The 24,278-nt window shown below is 36.0% G+C and overlaps 1 protein-coding gene across 4 annotated transcripts in view; it reads right to left on the reverse strand.

Annotated features, from left to right (window-relative positions):
- The window catches only part of Fchsd2 (FCH and double SH3 domains 2), a 274,587-nt gene that overhangs the window by 230,006 nt on the left and 20,303 nt on the right, over positions 1-24,278 (reverse strand). For all 4 annotated transcript variants that reach the window (XM_078046647.1, XM_005323168.4, XM_021725065.3 and 1 more), the window contains one exon: positions 23,441-23,538. In XM_078046647.1, the coding sequence (XP_077902773.1) occupies positions 23,441-23,496 (56 nt within the window). In that variant the 5' untranslated portion in view covers positions 23,497-23,538. Of the gene's footprint in view, positions 1-23,440; positions 23,539-24,278 lie in introns of those variants that run through there.

Genomic DNA, 24,278 nt, shown 5'->3' on the forward strand with positions numbered 1-24,278 from the left:
AGATGAGAGAAATTAAAGGGATACAGATAGGAAAAGAAGAACTCCAATTATCACTATTTGCCGACAATGTTTCCATACCTATAAGACCCAAAAAATTCCACCAGAAAACTTCTAAAACTAGTAAATGAATTCAGGAAAGTAGCAGGATACAAAATCAACACCTATAAATCAAAGGCATTTCTATATATCAATGACAAATCCTCTGAAAGGAAAATGAGGAAAACCACCCCATTTACAATAGCCTCAAAAAAAAAAAAAATGAAATACTTGGAAATCAACCTAACAGAAGAAGTGAAAGATCTCTACAATGAAAACTACAGAATACTAAAGAAAGAAATTAAAGATTTTTAGAAGATGGAAAGATCTCCCTTGTTCTTGGACAGGCAGAAAAAAAATACTGTCAAAATGACAATACTACCCAAAAGCATTATACAAATTTAATGCAATTCCAATCAAAATCCCAATGACATTCCTCATAGAAACAGTCATAAAATTCATCTAGAAAAATAAGAGAGCCAGAATAGCTAAAACAATCCTTAGCAAGAAGAGTGAAGCAGGTAGTATCACTATACCAGACCTTAAACTATACTACACAGCAATAATAACAGCATGGTATTAGAACCAAAATAAACTGGTAGACCAACAGTAAAGCATAGAGGACACAGAGACAAACCCATGTAACTACAGTTATATTAAACAAAGGCACCAAAAACATACATTGGAGAAAAGATAGCCTCTTCCAACAAATGGTGCTGGGAAAATTGGAAATCCATATGCAACAAAATTAAATTAAACCTCTATCTCTCACCATGCACGAAACTCAACTCAAAGTGGATCAAGGACCTAGGAATTAAACCAGAGATCTTAAATCTAATAGAAGAAAAAGTAGGTCCAAATCTCCATCATATCAGATCAGGCCCATACTTCCTTAATAAGACTCCTAAAGCACAAGAATTAATAAATAGGATGGAATCAAACTAAAAAGTTTCTTCTCAGCAAAAGAAACAATCAGTGAGGTAGAGAGCCTACAGCTTGGGAGCAAATTTTTACCACTTGTACATCAAATAGAGCATTAATCCCTAGGGTATATAAAGAACTCAAAAAGCTAAACACCAAAAAAACAAATAACCCAATCAACAAATGGGCCAAGGAACTGAACAGACAATTCTCAGAAGATGATTTACAATCAATCAACAAATATATGAAAAAAATACTGAAAATTAGAGAAATGCAAATCAAATCTAAGATTTCATCTCACTCCAGTCAGAATGGCAGCTATTAAGAAGACAAACAACAATAAGTATTGGAGATGATGTGGGGGAAAAGGCACACTCATAATTGCTGGTGGGACTGCAAAATGGTGCAGCCAATATGGAAATCAGTATGAAAATTGCTTGGAAAACTGGGAATGACCTAGCTATCCCACTCCTCGGTCTGTACCCAAAGGACTTTAAAATAGATACTACAGGGACACAGTCACATCAATGTCTATAGCAGCATAATTCACAATAGCTAAACTGTGGAATCAATGTAGATGCCCTTCAGTAGATGAATGGATAAGAAAATGTGGTATATATACACAATGGAATATTATTCAGAATAAAATCATGGCATTTACAGGTAAATGGATGGAGTTGGAGAATATAATGCTAAGTGAAGTTAGCCAATCCCAAAAAAACAAATGCTGAATGTTTTCTCAGATATAAGGAGGCTGACTCACAGTGGGGTTGAGAGGGGGAGCATGGGAAGTTAAGGTGAACTCTAGACAGGGCAAAAAGGAAGGAGGGAAAGGGAGGGAGCAAGTGGGTAAAAAAGATAGTGGAATGAAATGGACATCATTACCCTAGGTACATGTATGAAGACATGAATGGTGTGAATATACCTTGTATACAACCAGAGATATGAAAAATTGTGCTCTATGTGTGTAATATAAATTGTGATGCATTCTGCTGTCATATATAACAAATTAGAATAAAAAATTTTTTTAAAAAAGTTCACTGGCTTTCCCCCACCTGGCTATAACTGTTATTAGAACCTCTGGAATCTATACTTCTGCTCCTATTGCTCAGCCCTTGACTTCTTTTAATTATTATTTTTTTATTCTTTAGTTATAGGTGAACACAATATCTTTAATTTTTTTTTAATGTGATAAGGATTGAATCCAGTGCCTCATGCATGCTAGGCAAGTGTTCTACCTCTGAGCCACAACCCCAGCCCGTGCCCACGGCTTTTTAATCTCCCAGTAAAGTTTGTATCTTCCAGATTATAACAATTCCATGTTGAGGATGACCATATAAGAATTCTACATCATCCCCACAACTGAGACCACTATCTCCTTTAGACCAGTCAGGATGAGATACTTTTGATCCCTAACTAGGCAGGATCATGGCCCCTTCCCAACTGAAATAGCCACAGAAGATGGATCTTCAAGTTTTACCAACTCTTAAGATTAAGGATCAAAGTCTGAGAGGGAGGAATGAGATAGCGATTTAGGATAAAAAGAGAGATAAGAGTCTTCAAGGAAATGCCCACAAGCCACAAAGAAGCAGAAAGCACACTCGTAAATCTTGAGCAATGGTTCCCTTGGCCTCCACCCTTGTAAAATGAGGGAAATACGCAAGTGCAGGGAAAATTATAACGTAATTGTGTGGCTCCATGTCTACTTCCTAAGTAAACCTGTCTATGTCTTTGTGAAAAAAAAAAACAGTGGGGGGAGGAGGGCACAGGAGAGTGGAAAAACAAAGAGCACTAAAAAAAAAATTTCTTCAATAATGGAAATATTCTATATTGAGTGTGGTAATAATTATTCAACTATAGCATACAATGTTTGCTTATTTATTTATTTACTTTGTAATCCAGAATTGAACTTAGGAGTGCTTAACCAAGGAGCCACATCCCCAGTCCTTTTTATTTTTTATTTTGAGACAGGATCTCATTTAGTTGCTGAGACTGGCTTAAAACTTGCAATCCTCCTGCCTCAGCCTCCTGAGTCCCTGGTATTATAGATGTGTACCATCAGACCTGGATACAGTATACAATTATTAAAATATATCAAACTATATAAAATTAAGATGGATGGATTTTACTGCACATACATTGTTACTCAATAGAGCTAGGAAAAAAGTAAAACAAAGTCAGGCATAGTGGTGCACTCCTGTAGTCCAGCTACTGAAGCCAGAAGATCACTTGAGCCCAGGAGTTTAGGAATATCCTATGGAACAAAGTGAGACTCTATCTTAAAAAAAAAAAAAAAAAAGAATTATAATAAAATGGTAAATACCAAATAAGTAATATCCTTTACCTCTAAGTACTACTACTTCTGAACCTGCAAAGCACTGAAATAAAAAATATTCAGTTTATCATTTCTGAAATTTTAAACTGCTTCTATTTTTATAAGATTTGATTAAGCTTAATTTAGGTATCATCTCTTATAGAAATCATAACCTAAATCCTTGTTCTGGACCAAATATTAATCTTCTGCATTCCCAAAGGATGCATCTGTTTTAATAACTATATTACACTGAAAACATTTGCATCTCTATCTCTTAACGATTTTTAGCCCCAAGTATTAAGCTTCATCAGGCACACAGAAGTTCAATTAAACTGAAATGCATGTATACATAAAACCTTTACATAAAATGTAAGTGCCAGCCAGGTGCGGTGGTATATACCTGTAATCCCAGGTCCCAACAGGCTGAGGAAGTAGGATTTGCAAGTGCAAGGCCAGTCTCAGCAACTTAGCAAAATCCTGTCTCAAAATAAAAAATAAAAAGGGCTGGGGATGTGGATCAGTGCTAAGTGCTCCTGTGTTCAACTCCCAGTACCAAAAATAAAAAGCTTAGGCTGAGGTTATGGCTCAGCAGTAGAACACTCACCTAGCACATGCAAGACCATGGGTTTGATCCACCGCACTACATAAAAAATGAATAAATAAAATAAAGGTACTGTGCCCAACTACAGCTAAAAAATAAATATTTTTTTAAAAAGTGTGTGTACTCATACGTATATATCCCATTCCTACCAAGTTAAAATATGTATTTTTTTCCCAAAAAACTTAAGAAATGCCAAAAAAGGAGCTTATTATTTTTTTTCTTTTTTTTAAAAGGAGCTTATTAACATCAATATTCTTCACATCATTTTATATTTATGCAGATTTACTTTAGATATTCATTAAGTCTAATTATAATAAGCTAACAGTCCTAACAGACTGTAGGACTCCAACAGTACTAAGAACCAAGCAAATATTCCTCCATAGAAGGTTTATGATAATTTTTTTTTTTTTTTTTTTTTTTTTTTTTGGTGATACTAAGGATTGAATCCAAGGGCATTCTACCACTGAGTTATATCCCAGCCTTTTTCATTTTTTTTTTTTTTTTTGCCAGGCAGTCCAAGAACTTGCAATCCTCCTGCCTCAGTCTCTTGAGTCACTGAGAATATAGGTGTGTGCCATCATACCAGGGACTAGGCTTTAAAATGTTTTAAAAATAGTCGTATATCCTCTATTTTTGCAATGTCTGAAACACAGTAGTATTTACTAAGATCCTAGTAAATACCACTGATATAGATGCTAACAAAAAAAATACAAAGAAATGTCTTGTATTACTTTAAACAACTCCCAAGGACCTGATAGTCACATTTCCCCACCATGCACAAAATTCATCTTAAATGCAGGCTATAAGATAGGTGCTAGTGGCTAACAGTGTAATTCCAGTCCAGCTCACTTGGCCTGATGCTTGATATTAATGAGAAACACTATGTATACTTTACACCTGTAAACTGGATCTGAACCTGCAAACAGCACACATGGTTTATCACTTTACTCTGCTTCACTTTAACAGGAAAAACACACACACACACACACACACACACACACACACACATTACTAATTTAAAGCAAGAAAATTAGAGGGCTGGGGATGTGGCTCAAGTGGTAGCGGGCTCGCCTCGCATGCGTGCGGCCCGGGTTCGATCCTCAGCACCACATACCAACAAAGATGTTGTGTCTGCCAAGAACGAAAAAATAAATATTAAAAATTCTCTCTCTCTCTCTCTCTCCTCTCTCACTCTCTCTTTAAAAAAAAATGTTTTAAAAAAAAAAAAAGAAAATTAGAGTACTCGATGGCAAAATTCAAAATTACATAACATAGCATAGTTTGACAAAATTTAAACAGATACATTTATTTGGAAGAGGCCTGACCCATACAGTTTGTCATGTAAAAACAGTAATAATCTCTCTGACAGTGAAGCACTCCAGGTTATTTGATAAAGCAATTCTCCCAAACATCAGCTGCTACTTCAGAACTATCCTGTTCTTAGATCTGACTTTTACAAGTGAAATTTAGAATCAGTTTGATAAATTTGATGAGAAAAATTTGGATTGGAATCACACTGAATTAATAGGCCAGAGAATTGATACTTTAATACAAAGTCTTTTCATCCATGAACTCGGAATATATTTCTACATTAATTCAGATCCTCTTTTATGATCTTCAAAAAGTACTTTTTAATTTTCTCCATAAAGTTTTGACACAGCACTTATGTTTTGATCTCGGGTGTCCTTATTATTGAGTGTAAATGCATGGGGACATTTTCTTATTACTTTTATAATGTTAATTACTAGAATATACACACAGTATTGGTTTTATTATAACAAACAACTTCACCAAACTCTTATTAGTCTCACTTTTTGTTGTTGCTTGATGTTTTGTTTTGGTACTAAAGATAGACTCCAGGGACACTCTTCCACTGAGCTACACCCCCAGTATTTGAGATAGGGTCTCACTAAATTGCTAAAGATGGCCTCAAACTTGTGATCCTCTTGCCCCAATTTACTGAGTTGCTGGGATTATAGATATGCTCCACTGCACCCAGCTGGTCTCACATTTTATGTCTGCTCTTAGATGAACCTACCTAGACAATCTTACTGTTTTTAAATGATGAGAATTTTTTTCTTGTGTCTTTTTTATCTTCTGGCATTGGGGATATATCAATCAAGATTCTTCAGAGTGTTGGGTGTGGTGACGCACACATATAATCCCAGCAGTTTAGGAGGCTGTGGTTGGAGGACTGTGAATTCAAAAACAGCCTCAGCAACAGTGAGGTGCTAAGCAACTCAGTAAGACCCTGTCTCTAAATAAAATACAAAATGGGGTTGAGGATGTGGCTCAGTGGGTAAGTGCCCCTGAGTTCAATCCCCAGTATCAAAAAAAAAAAAAAAAAAAATTCTTCAGAGTAATAGAAATAATAGGAGAGAAAAAGACAGGTAGGTAAACAGACACAGGCACATATAGGATTTCTCTTAAGATACTGGTCATGCAATTTTGGTGCTGACAAGTCTGAATTTTGTAGGGCATACCAGCAAGGTGGAAATTCAGGTAGGAGTTAACACTACCATTTTGAGGTGAAATTTCATCTTCTTCAGGAAACTTCAGTTTTGCTCCTGAAGCCTTTCAAATGAGGCACAACAACATTAATTGAGGGTAAATTTCCTTGAAGTTAACTGACTAGATGTTGAACACATCCACAAAATACCTTCAAAGATAAACATGTGATTAAGTAACTGAATACTACAGCCTAGCCAAATCAACACATAATAAAAGTTACCATCACAAGAGGCACATTTGACTTATTCATGATTTTAATGAAAGATCATTGTCGAGTTTTTTGGGTTTTTTTTGGGGGGGTGGGGGGGCCTACACTGCTGACTGCCTTTGGAATACATAATCCCAGATCTTTTTATTTTGAGACAGACTCTCACTAAATTGCCCAGGCTGGCCTTGAACTTTGATCCTCCTGCCTCAATCTTCAGAGTAGTTGGGATTATAGGCATGCACCTTTTCCCAGGCTAAAGAAAGACCTTCTAAAACATTACCATGAGTGTAATGATTGAAGCAAGTTTTTGATACTATAAACACTACATAATAGCCTTTGATTTTTTATTATGACCCCTTTGTATTATTTTTAGGCATATTCTGCTATCTTTCTAGTTTGTTGAAATGAACACTAAGCCTACTAATTTTCAATGTCTTCTATTTTAAAACAAATTTATTAAAAACTGTAAATTTCCTTGAATCATACTTTACACTTTTGTGCATGTATCCGTGTGTAACCATGTATATACATACATTAGGAATCAATCCCAGAACCTTGTGCATGCTAAGCAGATGCTCTACCACTGAGCTATATCCCCAGTCCTATACCCTATTAAGTTATATATATAATTTTTTTACCCTACAAGTTTTGTTATTCAGAGCATTTACTCTTACTGTGTGGTATTTAGAACGTTTCAATTATGATTTCTACTTAAACTCATTTAGAAGTAGTTTTGTTTGGTTTTAGTTTCTAAATACAAGCAGGGACATGATGGAAGTTTGAACAGTTGATTATGAAATTTTTCAAACATGTAACAAAAAATATTACAGTTACACCCATATAGCCACCACCTAGATTCTGCCATAAATTTGATTATACTTGCTTTATCACATATCTATCTTTTTATCCATCTCTCTAGACATCCACCATTAATCCATCTTATATTTGGTGCCAAGCAAACTGTAGATATTGGTACATTTCCCCCTGAATACTTCAGCATGCACAGTGTTAATTAAAGTCCAATATTTTCTTAGTCTTTTTATGTAAAACTACATACAGCTAAATTCAAACACTTTATGTACACATTATCTGAGTTTTGACAAATGTGCAGACCTGTATAACCCAAACACTTATAAAGACATAGAAGGACGACTTCCCAAAAAGTTCCCTCATGCTGCTTCTTAATCAATTCCTGCCCTTAACCTCTAGGGGAAACCACAGTACTGCTTTCTTTTCCACCATAAATTAGTTTTGCCTAGTCTAGGATTTAATATACATGAAATCAAATAGTAAGCACTCATTGCTACCTATTTTCTTTTACTCAGCGTGTTTCTAAGTTTCATTCACATTGTTGCATATATCCTTAATTCATCCCAAATTGTTAAGAAGAATGTATAGTATGTCTTTTTATCTCCTTTGAGGAGATAAAAAGGATATTTATATCTTTATTATTGATTTCTATTTTCATTACATTGCAATTAGAGAATATTATAATAATGATGATAAACATTTCCAGAGCCCTTACAAGCAAGGCATTGTTCTGAATTCTGCTCCTCTTAACAACTCTAAAAGAGCCCTGTTATCATCTCTATTTGACAGATGAGAAAATCTAAAGCAAAGAAGTTAAACAACTTACTTAAAGTTATACAGGTAGGAATCAACCATAATCTGGCTTGTGAGCCCTCCCTCAACCACATACTACCCCAAAAGTATGGTACCATTTCAATAAAATGTTGAGACTTCCTTTTATGGAATTTTATGATCAATTTTCCTGAGAATTCATTTTCTCTATATCAAATACAGAATTCTGTATGTATGTAACTAATTAAGCTTATTAGTCAAATCTTCTATATACTATTTAATTTTTATTTGATGTGTCAATATCAGAAATAGGTATGTAAAAGACAGGCATCGTAATATGTACCATAGTCCCAGATATGGAGGAGGCTGAGGCAGGAGGACCACCTGAGCCTAAGTTCAATGTCAACCTAGGCAACACAGAGAAGCAGTGTCTAAAAAAATAAAATAACCACAAAGAGGCATGTTAAAATCTCTCACTATAATTACAAATTTGTCAATTTCTCCCTACAATTTTGAAATTTGTACGTTTTGTATTTCAAACATGTTACTGTGTGAATAAATCCTTGAGCTTATTGAGTTTCTGGATTATTCTATTTATCTTTAAGTATTTTTTTTCTTATTAATGATTATACTTTAATAATAATATAATATAATTTCATGTCTAAGTTATTTTATAGAACATTTTATTGTTTATTTTCAATACTCAACATCACTATGTTTTTTATATTTACAAATATGTAGCAACCTATACTCACACTGTTGTTTCCTAAGTTTTGGACTTTTTGAAAAAAGCAAAGTTAAAAAACTGAGAAAAAGCACTCTGAAATAAAAGCTACAATCTCAAAATTTAAAAAACCAGTTAGAAAACTAATATTCAAATCAACTAGGCAAGGAAAGATAACTACAAAATATGTAAAACTGACAAACATGCAAAAAAATCCAACCTTGCTAGTAAACAAAAAACATAAGATTCAGGTAATAAAATTTTACCTATAATATTATAATAACCAATATTAGAATAATGATAATATAGGTCGAGCATGTCTAATCAGAAGTCAAAAAAAAATACTCCAAGATTCAAAACTTTTTGAGCGCAAATATGATGCCTCAAGTGAAAAACTCCACCTATGACCACATGTGATGAGTCACAATCAAAACTCAAGTACACTAAAAGGACTATATAAAATTATCTTCAGGCTATGCATGTAAGGTTTGTATGAAACATGATTGAATTGTGTGCTTAGACTTGGCTCTAATCCTCACAATATCTTAGTGTATGTGTGCATGTGCATGTGTATGTATATGCAAATATTCCAAAATCTGAAAAAAATACAAATGCCTGTGGTTCCAAGCATTTCAGATAAGGATTACTGAACCTGTACAACATGCTATTGCCAAGCCTGGAAACAAAGTACCTACCTGTACAGACAGTGGTAGAGGAGCCGAGAGTATAGTTAGTGACAGAATGCTTACCTGGCATGCATAAGGCCCTAAATTCAATATCCAGCCACTTGAACAGTATATAATAAACAGCCACTTAAACAGTATATAATGTTTAGCCATCAATTATCCTTCTAGAAACATATCCTAAAAAGATGGTTATATAAATATACAAAAATGTGAATAAGGACATCAACCACTATGCTACAACACTGAACAATAAAAAGTAATGAAGCCAGGGCTGGGGTTATGGCTCAGTGGTAAAGCACTTGCCTCACATGTGTGAGGTACTGGGTTCCATTCTCAGCACCATATATAAACAAATTCATCAATAAATAAAAAAAAAAAATTTAAGTATCTTTATTTTATTTATTTTTATGTGGTGGTGAGGATTGAACCCAGCGCCTCGCACATGCTAGGCAAGAGCTCTACTGCTGAGCCACAACCCCAGCCCCTAAAAAAATGTTTTTAAAGTAAGAAAGCCAGGCATAGGGGTGCATACCTATAATTCCAGCTACTCCAGAGCCTGAGGTAAGAGGATCTCAAGTTTGAAGCCAGATTCCACAATTTAGCCAGACTCTATCTCAAAATTAAAAAGGGTTGTAGATGTAGCTTAATGTAGCATCCCTGGATTCAATCCCCAGTACTCCCTCCCAACACATACACACACACACACACACACACACACACACACACACACACACACACACACAGAAGATATAGCTCAATAGTAGAGCACTTGCAAGACTTTCAATTTCCAGCACCACCAAAAAAAAAAAAAAAGAAAAGAAAAAAGAAAAAGGCAGTATACCTAAAAATGCATAAGAAAAAATAAAATGGAATACTAATAATATTCAATAATTCAATCTAAAAACTACCTCTTAATAACAAATCAAATGTTAAATACTCCATGAAGAAAGTTGGCTAAAAATGTAAAATGCATTTTGCCAGAGAAACAATGCTTTAAATGATGACAATGACATAAAATCTTAGGATAAATATAGCTAAATTTAAGGCTGGGCTGAGAGGATAGCTCAGTGATAGAATGCTTGCCTGGCATGCATAACGCCCTAAATTCAATATCCAGCACTGCACATACACATACATAAAATCTGAGATTATACAGTTATCTAACCTCCTAATATGTTTGCTTATTTGGGGACAAAAGAATTCCACAATACAGAAAGAAAGGAACATAGTAGTACATAAAGCCTATTTCCCCAACTCTGGTTGCAACTTCCTGGAAAACAATCATTTTTATAAAGGGCAGTTTGTAAATCGAGTATTCTTATTATTTGCACATATTAGAAATAAATTTTAAAGTCTTATTAGAAATAAATTTTAAAGTAGCTGGGCATGATAGCATACACCTGTAATCCCAGCAATTTAGGAGGCTGAGGCAAAAGGATTGCAATTTTGAGGCCATTCTCAGGAATTTAGTGAGACCCTAAGCAACTCAGGAAGACCCTGACTCAAAATAAAAATTAAAAAGGGCTGAAGATATAGCTCAGTGGTAAAGTGCCTCTGGGTTCAATTCCCAGTACCATAAAATGAAAGTCTACTAATAATGGAAATAACTTCACTGAAAACTAAGAGCCAAAATGGTATTTAAGCATCAACTGAAGTTAAACTTTTATGGTATCTTATATTTAATAAACATGCAATAAAACATTGACTAATGTTATTGAATCACTTAATTTTAATTTGGAGAGTAAGCAATATTCACATAATTCAAAATTCAAAACATACAAAAAAGGGCATACATAGAAAGTCTCTGCCCCCTACCCTCATGAGAGGAAAAATAAATGCCACTAAAACATAACCCAGAGGACATATATACTCCAATTGTTTCCTGTGGGACCACAGATGTGCTAACACTTTTCATCATACCAAAAATAACATTTTCTTTTGAATTACAATTATTTCAAAATTCACAAAACAGAAAACATCTGGATGACAAGACATTCACCATGAATACCAAAAAGGAATCAAATGGTAAAGCATGCCCAAGTAATACTCAAAGACATCATAAAAATGAAATAACAAAAATATCAGCTTAGAGTCTATAAACTAATCCTGATGAACATATGGCAGCAGTGGAACAAACGACAGGGTTAAAAACTTCTGTGCCTAGTTCCCAAATCAGTCACTGAAAAGCAACAGCTCAACCTAAATTTACAAACCCCTGCTTATGCATCAGGTCCTTCTGAATACTGATACCACACACAGAATGTTGTCTGTGGGATTCAAATGAACATTCCAAGGGCATACAAAGAAAAATACCAACTTGCCACAGCATGCTTCCTCAGGTAAAAGGCCTCACACTTTTTACTCCCAACACCAAACTGCCACTCCTCAATTAGTAGGACAAGCTATTCATACAAGGACAAGCTTAGCTGATATTTGTCCCTCCCTCCTTTTAGTTTAGCCACTTTACTAATGCTCTTGCCTGAAAAGTAAAAGGAGATCAATAAAATACAATTGCCTGCAGGGCCCTTTGACAATCACGTCTCCAAATTATCAGATGACCAGAAGTGCAAGATTTTTAACCAGTCCTAAATTCCTAAAAGAATCCTAACAGGCCACTGGCCTACTGGCCCACTACCTATGGTAAAACAAAAATCCTACTCCTGACCTAAGGTACTATATTCAAAAGTAGTTGAGAAATTGTGTTTCTTATTCACAATCTCTTGGGACAACTGGAATTTTAGCAACATCCCTCATATTCTAACCCTAACACATTTTTTAAGATTTTTATGGAAACCAATAGGAGTAAATTAGAAATAGGCCTTGTGGCAAACTCAGCAAAGCAGTTATGTAGCAAAAGCCCTATTACTGCCATCATTACCTTATTTCTTGGCAAAGATCCACCCCAAGAAGATAATCACATTCTCATCCTTCTTTGCAGCTCAACCCAAACTTACAAACCCCTGCTTATGCATCAGGCATGCATGGGATAAGAGTCAAACTCAGCAATAAGATAGCAAGAGAAAGTCTGTTGGGATAATTTCTGGTAAAAACTGACTTCCCTAATGGAAGGAAATAAGGGAGTGAGGGAGAGAGAAATCAGATAAGGAGAAACTGTCCTTCCACCACAAACTGTTTCATGTTTTGGTGGTGTTGCTGTTTGGTTGGTTGGTTTTGCAGTACTGGGGACTGTACCCAGAGCTTTAAGCAATGCTGGGCAAGCGCTCTATCACTGAGCTATATATACCTTCAGTCCTATTTCATGAAAAAATGATAAATGGAGCTGTAGAAACCACCCAGCAATGATGAGGAGAATCATTACCAACACTCAGAAAGATGGAAAGTACACAGAACTACTGACCTTGGTGAAAGAGATGCTTCAGTTTATCTGTGAGGTCCATTATATTTCTCAACCACAGGTTAATTCTTTAGGGAATAAGTCACAAACTATAATTTCTGAAGTGATTCTCTCAATTACTTAACAAAATTACAATCCACATGAATTTATAGAGCATCAATTACATTCCACATACTGTGCAAGAGATATTATATATGAATTACTTTAATTATCAAAATAACACCATAATAGTTTTTCAATTTACAGATGAAAAACACCAGGTTCTGAGAAGTTTAAGTGACTTCATTAATAAAAGACTAACTACTAGTGTTCATATACTGCAGTGGTATTCCTCTAAGCAGTATTTGTTCACTGCACCCTACCACACAGATCACTTTTACTATCTATTGTATTTATGTAACTGCATGTGGCTAAATATCAGGTCAGGGAAAAGTGCACACAAAATTTATTCAACACATCTATTTTTCCTTTTTTTTTTTTTTTTTTTGCAGTACTGGGGATTAAACCCAGGGCCTCTCACACGCGCTACACAAGCATCCTACCACTGAGCTACATGCCCAGGCCTTTTTATTTTATTTTTGAGATAGGATCTAAGTTGACCAGCCTGGTCTCGAATTTGTGATCTCCTGCCTGAGCCTCCCAAGGGCTAAGGTTACAGGTGTGCACCACCACACCAGGCCTCAACATATCTATTCTTAACTCTAGTGGTGAGTAACTTCATTGACCCTTAGTTTAAGTCCATTTGGCTCAGATGAGTATCTCCCACTCTAGTCTGTAAATCACAAAATAAGTTCACCTGGAGTGGGCTGCAATGACTATTCCATTTAAAATTTAAAGAGGACCGGGGAGGTGGCTCAAGCGGCAGCACGCTCGCCTGGCATGCATGCAGCCCAGGTTCGATCCTCAGCACCACAAAGATGTGATGTCCACCAAAAACTAAAAAAAAAATAAAAATTCTCTCTCTCTCTCTTTAAAAAAATAAAATAAAATTTAAAGAACCAAATCTTTAAATTTTAGCAGCAGATAAGGATCTATGAGTGATGGATAATAAGCTAATAAGCCATTAAATTAACAACAGGAAGAAGTATTTTAAAACCTCAAGCTCAGCCGGGTATGGTGGCACGTGCTGGTAATTCCAGCAAAAGCAAGGCACTAAACAACTCAGTGAGACCCTGTCTCTAAATAAAATACCAAATAGGGCTGGGAATGTGGCCAAGTGCCCCTGAATTCAATCCCTGGTACCCCCTACCCCAAAAAAAAAAAAAAAAAAAGAACTTGAATTCCTTCAAGTCAAGTAAGCAGTGATCAGAGACAAAAAGTTTTATTAAATAGACCCTCCCAAACTATATTTCCTCCTCTGCCTAGTTTGCATTTCCTTCTTAAATCTCCCTCCTCTATAACTGACCATAATATGGAAGTATGTATTTAAATTTTAAATTCATTCAATTGAAATTCCACATAATTTTTTTTTTTTTTTTTTTGGTACCCGGGATTGCACTAAGGGTCACTCGACCACTGAGCCACATTCCCAGCCCTATTTTGTATTTTATTTAGAGACAAGGTCTCAATGAGTTGCCTAGCACATCACCTTTGCTGAGGCTGGCTTTGAACTTGCTATCTCCTGCCTCAGCCTCCCAAGCCTCTGGGATTATCGGCACGCACCACCATGCCCGGGGGAAAAAAAAAATTTAATATAGTTGTAGATGGACAGCAGGCCTTTATTTGAAAGAATTCCCCACGCAAAGACACTTCGCCAGGAGAATTCCAATTTTATTACAAAAGACTGTGTGCTTATATAGAACTAAGGGGAGATGGTAGGGCTTAGATAAATGTCAGGCCACCCGTTTATTGGCAAGTTCTTCCAGATATCAGCTCCAGAGCCCAGGAATTAGTTCTTATTGGGGCTAAGGTTCCCCACCAGTGAGATTTTAAATTGCTGGCGGGAGAGTTCACACGGGCGGGAACTTTTCCCGCCACTGCAGAAAAGGGGAAGGTAGGAAGAAGAGGTCGTTAGGCGCCATGTTGGGGTTTTTCTGTGGGGTGCGGCTGCCGTTTATACTTTTCCCAACATTATTTTTTTATGTGGTGCTGAGGATCAAACCCAGGGCCTCACATATGCTAGGCAAGTGCTCTGCCACTGAGCTACAACCCCAGCCCTGGCAATTTTATACACACACACACACACACACACACACTTTTAGTTGTTGATGGACCTTTATTTTATTCATTTATTTATATGTGGTACTGAGAATTAAACCCAGTGCCTCACACATACTAGGCAAGCACTCTACCACTGAGCCACAACTCCAGCCCAAACACATAATTTTTCATTAATTTTAAACTCACTTTAATCTATTTTTCCACTCAAAGAAGTGTTAAGTATCATCCTACTTGATCTTTTATTTGCTGCCCTAAATTTTTAAAAATTCTCCCTCTCAAAGATTTATATCATTTTGGGGTTACAATATGAAAGAACACGAATTAAGAAGCAATAATGATTGATCAATCAATGAAAAAGGACTGTCTAGGAGCTGATATGCTATTCCCAGTTTTCATTACATCTAAAACATCACTGATGGTCTGGGGATATGGCCTAGCAATAAAGCATTTGCCTAGCATGGACAAGGCTGTTGGTTTAATCACTAGCACAATATATAAATAAATAAGAAAGCAAGCAAGCAAGCAAACAAACACCACTAATTGCAAAACAATTACTTTATGTCCCACTAAGAAAAAATACTGCCTACTAAATTGATATAACACCTTATCACTTAGAATTTTTATTCATTGTTACTAAAAGAACTCTTTCAAACTTATTTTATCAGATTTTTAGCACATATTTCTATTGTGCACAATAAAAGGATAAAGAAAATTAATTGGTGCATTAGTCATATTCAGAGGCAAACTTCTGAATCACTTTTTTGAATCAGTCATCTATATCAAAGTTTTTTCACACAATACCATCCTCTGTGCCATCAAATGCCCATGTGATCCAATGTTTGTATTACAACCATTGTCTGTGGGATTTTGTTCCAAAACAGCTGATACCTTTTCCGCAAGTTCAGTGCACCGAGAGCGCCAAAAGCAAATATACATGCATCTCTGTTTAAGCAATGTAAGTATGTCAAATAATGTGCTACTGATACTGCTTCTTTAATCTTTTTTACTTCTTTTTCTTTTTCTGGTTTTAGGGATTGTATCACTGAGCTACATTCCCAGCCCTTCTTTTGAGGCCAGAGTCTCAAAATTGCAGAGGCTAGCTTTGAACTTGCAAACCTCCTACTTCAGTCTCTTAAGTCACTAGGATTACAGGAATGTGCCATGGTGCCACACAATATTTTTTTGTTTTCGATTGTTGTTTTTAATAAACTCTTATTTTATTTATTTTATTTTATATGTGGTGCTGAGAATCAAACCCAGTGCCTCACATGTGCTAGGCAAGTGCTCTACCACTGAGCCACAACCCCAGGCCCACGCACGTTTTGTTTGTTTTGATAATAGTTTGTAGTTGTTGATGTCCTTTATTTTTTTTTAGTTGTAGTTGGGCATAATATCTCTATTTATTTATTTTTATGTAGTCCTGAGGATCGAACCCAGCGCTCCAGCGCTTGCACATACTAGGCGAGCACTCTACCGCTGAGCCACAACCCCAGCCCCTACCTTTATTATTTATTTATTTATTTGTGGTGCTGAGGATCAAACCCAATACCTTGCACGTGCTAGGCAAGCACTCTACCACTGAGCCACAACCCCAGCCCTTACATGCATTTTTTTTTAACAACTGATGAAACACAACTTCCTTTGTTACCTTGACTAAGACAACATTCTTCCCAGACTTCAATCCAATACAAGAGTAGCCAGCAATGCTGAATACCTACCAAACTTGGCATTTCACAAATCTCATTTAACTTCCACAGAAAAGCAAAAATGTAAACATTAAAATTTTCTTGTATCTATGAAATATGAGGCTCAGAAAAGCTTAGTAACTTATCGAAGCTAGTAAGTAGCAAAGCTGAGATTCAATCTCTGGTCCACATTCTTTCCACTACTTCAAGTGTTCTCAAAATCTAGTGCACTTAAGAATCACCTCTACAGGAATATAGCTCAGGGACAGAACATTTGCTAGGCATGGGTGAGGCCCTGAGGGGTTCTATCCTAGTACCATTAAAAAAAAAAAAAAAAGCAAAAGTTCACTGATGGCTCAATGTATGAAAAAAATATATATATATATAAAACTATTAGGTGGGCATGGTAGCACATGCTTTTAATCCCAGTGACTCAGGAGGCCGAGACAGGAGGATCACAAGTTCAAAGCCTGTCTCAACAATTTATGAAGGCCCTAAACAACTTAGTGAGACCCTCTAAATAAAATATAAAAAAAGGCTGGGGATCTGGCTCAGTGATTAAGCGCCTCTGGGTTCAATCCCTAGAAGGAAGGAAGGAAGGAAAAAAAGAAGAAAAGAAAGAAAATAAATTTTTAGTTAATAATGAACATTTTCACAAGCAAAATATTTCAAAAGATAGGACTCATAATGAGTTCCTTGGTTAAAAGCTGGGGAAACAGATATGAGATAGAGTGCACTAGTATGTAAATTAGAGAAAATAGCTGAGAATCCTCACCATATTTCATCTCACTATGCCTCAGTTTCCACCTAAATCTATAAAATAAATATGATAATTTCATAACTTTTACACAGTATATACTGACCTCCTAAAAGTGTTTGTTAAGATGGTAGTTCTTTGTATTCTGAGTCCCAGTAAAGAATCTTTTTTACTTAGCACATCAAAAGGATAAACTATATTAAAAAGGAAATCACATAGGGTCTAAATTTAGAAACTTACTTGGTAAGAGGCCTTAGAGAACAAAAAGAGAAAAAAATAAGTAATGATAAACTAAAAAGAAAGTAAAATGTGTCTCTCTACTGTTGATAGCGAACATCAGTATAAAATGTGCATCAATATAAAATCTCCCCAAAAGCATGGAATGTCCCTGATTAACAACAAATAAATTATCTTTTTCTCTCATTTCTACTTCCCTCCCAACACACCAGCTTCCAAATGCATCCCTGGAAGAAATGAACTGAAGAAGGTGAAGACAGCAAAGGGGTGGGGATGAGGGGAAACAGTATCATAATCGGTCTCCTCCCCTCAAAATTCCAGAAGGAAAAAAGGTGGGGGTGAAAACTCACCATATCCAGCAGAAAACTCTCCTATTTACCACTTAATGTTATGTGTTTGTTTATTAAACTCTTTTTTAAAAAAATCATAAAACCTTTTTTCTAGCCAGGTAAGGTGGCACATGCCTATAATGCCAGCAATTCTGGAGGCTAAAGCAGGAGGATTGCAAGTTCAAAGTGAGCCTCAGCAATTTAACAAAATCCTAAGAAACTTAGTGAGAACCTGTCTCAAAATTTAAAAAATAAATTAAAAAACGCTGGGAATGTGGCTCAGTGGTAAAGCACCCCTGCATTCAATCCTTAATATCAAAAAAAGAAAAAAGTAAACAAACCTCCTTAGCTGACATTTCACTGTCTTCAAATGCTCTGAATGGAACTTGGGGCTTGAATGAAGGTAAATATGTTAAAACTAAAGCACTCTGTACAGTGTATTTCTGCATAAGACATCTTTGGCCTTTATCATTTCTCTATCCACAAACAGCTGCTTGCTTATATTGCATCAATCTAGAATCAGTTTATTAATCTAGTTTCCATTGCAAAATATTTTAAATGTGAAGGAGTAGCCCAGTAGAACAGACTATGCTTATCATCTGCAAAGCCCTAGGTTCAATCCCCAGCACCAAAAAATAAAATAAAATAGGAAAAATAAGTAGATGATTACTTGGGTATGTTTGAGATTAACATTGCTGCTCTTTTGGACATCAATTTCAAAAACTTTTCTTACAAATGCAAGCCAAAATTATGTATATATAACCAATATAGCATGTATACATAAAGTATTCCATTAATGATTTAAAATCCTAGTTGTCCGTAGTATACCAAAATGAGTAAATGCCTACCTAATGAAAATTTTTATAAGACAAACAACTGTCTTGCTTATATGAAGTATATTTCATCATTTATAGTTTGTTGGCAGCAAAAAATAATCATTTCTTAGTTCCTTATTGTGGAGTTGAAACATTTCTATAAAATGTATATTTAAGGATATTCATAGACACAGCTGTAACAGTCAATAAGGTGTAGTATTTCCACAAAAGGAAATATAGGGCTGGGGTTGTGGCTAAGTGGTAAAGTGCTCCTCTAGCATGCATGAGGCCCTGGGTTCGATCCTCAGCACCACATAAAAATAAAGTAAAGGTATTGTGTATAACTAAAAAATAAAAATTTTTTAAAAAGGAAATATAGAGCCTTTCCCATCACATGAAACCATAGAAAAATTTCAGCATTTTCATTTGCTCTGTGTAATGGGGGAGATGGGGGCTTTTTTTTTTTTTTAACAAAGGGGCTTGTTTCTACAAAGCTGAATTATGTAGCTACATTTGATAACACATGGCATGGCCATCCTTATTTCACAATGTGTCAAACTATAAAGCATACTATAACATAGCAGACCCTAAGAATTAAAGTTCTTAAATCAATGGGACAAAAAGGAAGAGAGAGACCTATACTCATGCTTTAGTAGGTTAACACAGTATTCCATTCAAAACATTATGGGAAGCCAGGCTTGATTCCAGACAAGAGGATCACAAATTCAAGGCCAGCTTCAGCAACTTAGCAAGACTCTGTCTCAAAATAAAAAGACTAGGGATATAATTCAGTGGTAAAATTGCCTCTGGGTTATATCCTAATATCCAAAAAAACTACATGAAAGAGCTAGGATGTAGCTCAGTGGTAGAGTGCTTACCTGGTGTGCACAAGGCCCTGGTGTTGATCCCCAGTACCCTCTCCCCGCCACCCGCCCACACACACACACACAACACACACACACACACACACACACACACACACACACACCACACACACACACCCCTACATGGGAGTGTCAGGCACATTACTGCACACCTGTAATCCCAGCAATTCTGGAGGCTGAGGCAGGAGGATCACAAGCTCAAGCCCAGCCTTGGCAATTTAGCAAGACCCTGTCTCAAAATAAAATAAAAAGGGCTGGGGATATAGCTCAAAAATAGTGCCCCACTGGGTTCAATCCCCAGTACTACCAAAAAAAAAAAAAAGGGAGTGAACTGAACAGAAAAACATATTTGACTCCTTTTAAAAAATTCTGCTAGTCCCTTAGAGTACCACCAATCTCTTAAATTTTTATTTTACTTATAAATACAGATACATTCTATATCAAATAGTACAGTATATTTATCATGCCCTCATGAATTAAAGTGTAACACAAACTCAACGATACCCTACTACAGTCCTCCACAAATGGCTTATAAAATAGCCCACCTAAGAACAAATATGGTTTCTCCTGTATTGAGGACTGAAGACAGGGGCACTTTACCACTTAGCTATACCCCAATCCTTTTTATTTTGAGACAAAGTCTAGGCTAAGTTGCTGAGGCTGGCCTCAAACTTGTGATCCTCCTGCCACAGCTTTCCAATTCACTGGGGTTACAGGTATGTGTCACCATTCAAGGCTGAATAAAGTACATTTAAATACAGTTATATTCACTTGACAATTCTGCCATTCCAAACTAAAGATACAAAGACTAAAAATAAGCCAAGTGCAGTGGGGCAAGCCTGTAATCCCAATGACTTGGGAAGCTGAGGCAGGATGATCACAAGTTCAAGACTATTCTCAGCAATTTAGCAAGGCCCTAAGCAACTTAATGAAACCCTGCCTCAATATAAAAAATAAAAAGGGCTGGGGACATAGCTCAGTGGGAAAGCACATCTGCCTTCAATCCCCAGTACCAAAAAAAAAGAGTAAGAAATAACCTCTAACTTCAAAGAATTCACAAGGTGGGAGAAGCCAGAAACATGTGAAAAATCAAACTCCTTTGAGACCACAGAGAACAATTTACAGAGGTAGTAATAGCATCTGCCATGTGAAAAAGTGGAAGGAAGGGTATTAACAGGCAGAGGGAACAGCAAACAAAGACGTACACGTACAACACACAACTAGATTAGTAGATGTCTTAAAGAGTAGGAGGAATAAAAAAGAAGGCTGCATGGGCATGAAACATGCCCACGTAACTTAGTAAGGAAACCTTGCAGCTAGGTTGCTGAGCATCATGTATGTTATGACAAGGTGATGGGCCTTTATCTAGAAGTACACAGAGAGCTAATATATAATAAAATAACTGATGGCTAACTGATGACAATATGAAAGACATTAAAAAGGAGAGGTTGGGGGATGGAAGATATAAGGACACTGCTGGTAATTAGAATATTATTGTAATAATGTGGCCAAAATATCACGGATCAGCAATAATACAAACAACTAAACAGTAGCAGCAAGAGTGAAAATCTACCTCAACTTAGCTTAACATATACCACATCTACATGCAGTCATTTGATCTGTATCACCCTTCTGAATAAAGGCCACAACTGCCCCATTCTACAAATGGGGCAACTTAAGAGTAGAAAAATGAAGACATTTTAGAAGTCATAACACCTTAGTAGGTCACAGGGCCTAGAAACAAACCCAGAGCTGTCTGCCACATCCATATTATTGACTATAAGCTCCTGCACCAAGGTACAGGCAATAGGAGAAAAGAGCAATCAGAAAGTTTTTAGAAGAGAAAATCAATAGGACTTAATGGCCATGACCACCCACACCCAACACAGGATCTTCACTTATACACTAAAGTTGCCTACCTGAAATGCTTCTGAAAATTGATTACTTCCTTCATCTAGAGATTTCAATTAAAGTATCTTCTTCATATACTTAGTTAACAAATGTTTAAGACCATGATAAAACTTTAAGTATCTTTTTTTTTTTTGGGGGGGGGTGGTTTTACTGGGGATTGAACTGAGGGGCACTCAACCATTTTTGAGCCACATCCCCAGCCCTTTTATGTATTTTATTTACAGATAGGGCCTCACCGTTGCTGAGGCTGACTACGAACTCACAATCTTAACCCTCCTGCCTCAGCCTCCTGAGCCACTAGGATTATAGGTATGGGCCACTGCACCCAGCTAGCTTCAGATATCTTAAACAGGAATTTTTAAATTTAAAAATTTCCTTGTGAACAGGTATGGTAGCACATACCTGTAATCCCAACTAGTTGGGAGGCTGAGGCAAGAAAATCACAAGTTTGAGGCCAGCCTGGGCAACTCAGAAATAACTGTCTCAAAAAAAAAAAAAAAAAAAAAAAAAACAGCTCTAGGACTATAGCTCAGTGGTAGAACGCCCCGGGTTCAATCCTCAGTACCACAAAATACAGTACTTTTCAGTTGGAAAAACAACAATATTGGTGAATCCAAGAGAGATGAGAATAGATTTCAGAAACCCTAAAAGAACAGGTATATAGCTGAAATGTTCATAAACAGTACATAAGTATGGAAAAGGAAAAAATGAAACACCTTAAACTAAAATCTTTGGGCTATTAGCAATTCCAAACAAATATACTTTATCATAATATTATCTAGTTAGTATTTTTTTATGAAACCAACATAAAGTTAGGCAATTGATGAGGCTTATAGATCCAACTGCAATTTGATAATTATATTACTAAAGTGAAATAAGAACTGCAACCACCATTTCAATATGCAAATCATCTTCTATCCCTTACAAAAGAATCTGTCGAACTGTCAGTTTTTACTACAGGATTGTTAAAAAAAAGGAGAGGGTTAGTGCGTTTCTTTCAAAAAGTCATGCTTCATTCTGTATAGAAAGATACTAATTTTCACAATGTTAGTTAAGATGTCTTATTTATTAAATTAAAAGTTATCTTGATTATAAATATAAGTAACTTTAATTATAAAATAAAATGAAAACATAGTTCTCACTAAGTTTAACATTCAAAGACAGTTATATGTTTGTCATGTTTAACAAACAGTGCTAGTATCTAATCATCTGGGGTTGAGTGGTTCACCCCAGATATTAACCATTAACCATAAGAGTTGATTTAAAAATCTGTGTAAAATTATACAGTGAATAATTGTTACAATTCAGTGGAAAGACATAAGTAAGAATTTTTACTTCAATAATTATAATTTGACTGACAGACTTTTAAGGCCCTTGTTTTTTTCATAATAGTATGTGTACACTACAGAGAAAAAGTTTGTATTGTGTTAGTTCCAGTTATAATTTCCAGCTGAGTCAAAGTTCTAACAGCCTTAAAACAGGAAATCCAAAAGGAAATTCCATCAGTAGATCCAAACAGGGTTGGCAACTCAAAGGTTCTTTGAAAAAGAGATATGGAAGTTCTCAAACTAGGAGCTGGGGTTGTAGCTCAGTTGTAGAGCACTTGCCTAGCTCGTGTGAGGCACAGGGTTCGATCCTCAGCACCATATAAAATAAAGGTATTAAGCCCATCTACAACTAAAAATAATTTTTTTAAAGTTCTCAAACTATTTACTACAACCTTACCTCATATCTTCAAGCAAATCACATTCTGCTTGATGTTTGGCTTGAAGTTTTGTCATCTGCTCAACTTGAATGTTTTTCAGTTCTTGTGTTACTTTCACCTAAAATACACCATATATTTATTAAGGCCAAACTACAACTTGAACAAAAAAAAAATTAGGAAAAACTCTAAAATTTGTCAGAATATATACACCTCTTACTTTTCTCTCCCTAAAGAACGTAAACCCACTACTTGCCATCTAGTTTCATTATTAAACACATTTATTTAATAAAAAGGTAGTCAAATGACCTGTAACAGGCTGAATGAAAATACACTGGTATAAAAATTATAAAAAGATGAAAAATAAACTGCCATTCTATTTCATGCACAAGCTCAGTACATACCTAGGTCCTCTAACAGTTTTAAAAGAGCCAGTCTTCTATTTCTTCCAAAAAAGATTCAGACATTAACCACCAGGAGAAGTGAGCAGAGTGTAGGTGGGAGAGGAGAGCATAAGAGTACCTAATACCTAATGACCGAAATTTATACAATCATGAAATAATATGTAATGAATCAAACTACATAAATTATTCCATAATGGCTGCAAGAAAGCACACTGTCTCAGGATGATGCCCTCCACTCGCTGACAGCGCGTCAAATCACAATCTCACAAAGGAGAAAGCAAAAGTGACCTTCCAACATATGCAGTGCTTTTAAACTAACACAGCAAGCCAGGCCGGGTGAAGGCTCCACTTTAAACAGCAAATGCCAGCGGGCCAGAGCCTCCAAGCCTGCCAGGCCGGACCTCAGGGTTCGAGGTTACAATCGTGGAATCCTGGCCACTGGAGCGAGGCTACCCAG

The sequence above is a fragment of the Ictidomys tridecemlineatus genome, chromosome 4 (genome assembly GCF_052094955.1).
Source record: "Ictidomys tridecemlineatus isolate mIctTri1 chromosome 4, mIctTri1.hap1, whole genome shotgun sequence".
Classification (NCBI taxonomy): domain Eukaryota; kingdom Metazoa; phylum Chordata; class Mammalia; order Rodentia; family Sciuridae; genus Ictidomys; species Ictidomys tridecemlineatus.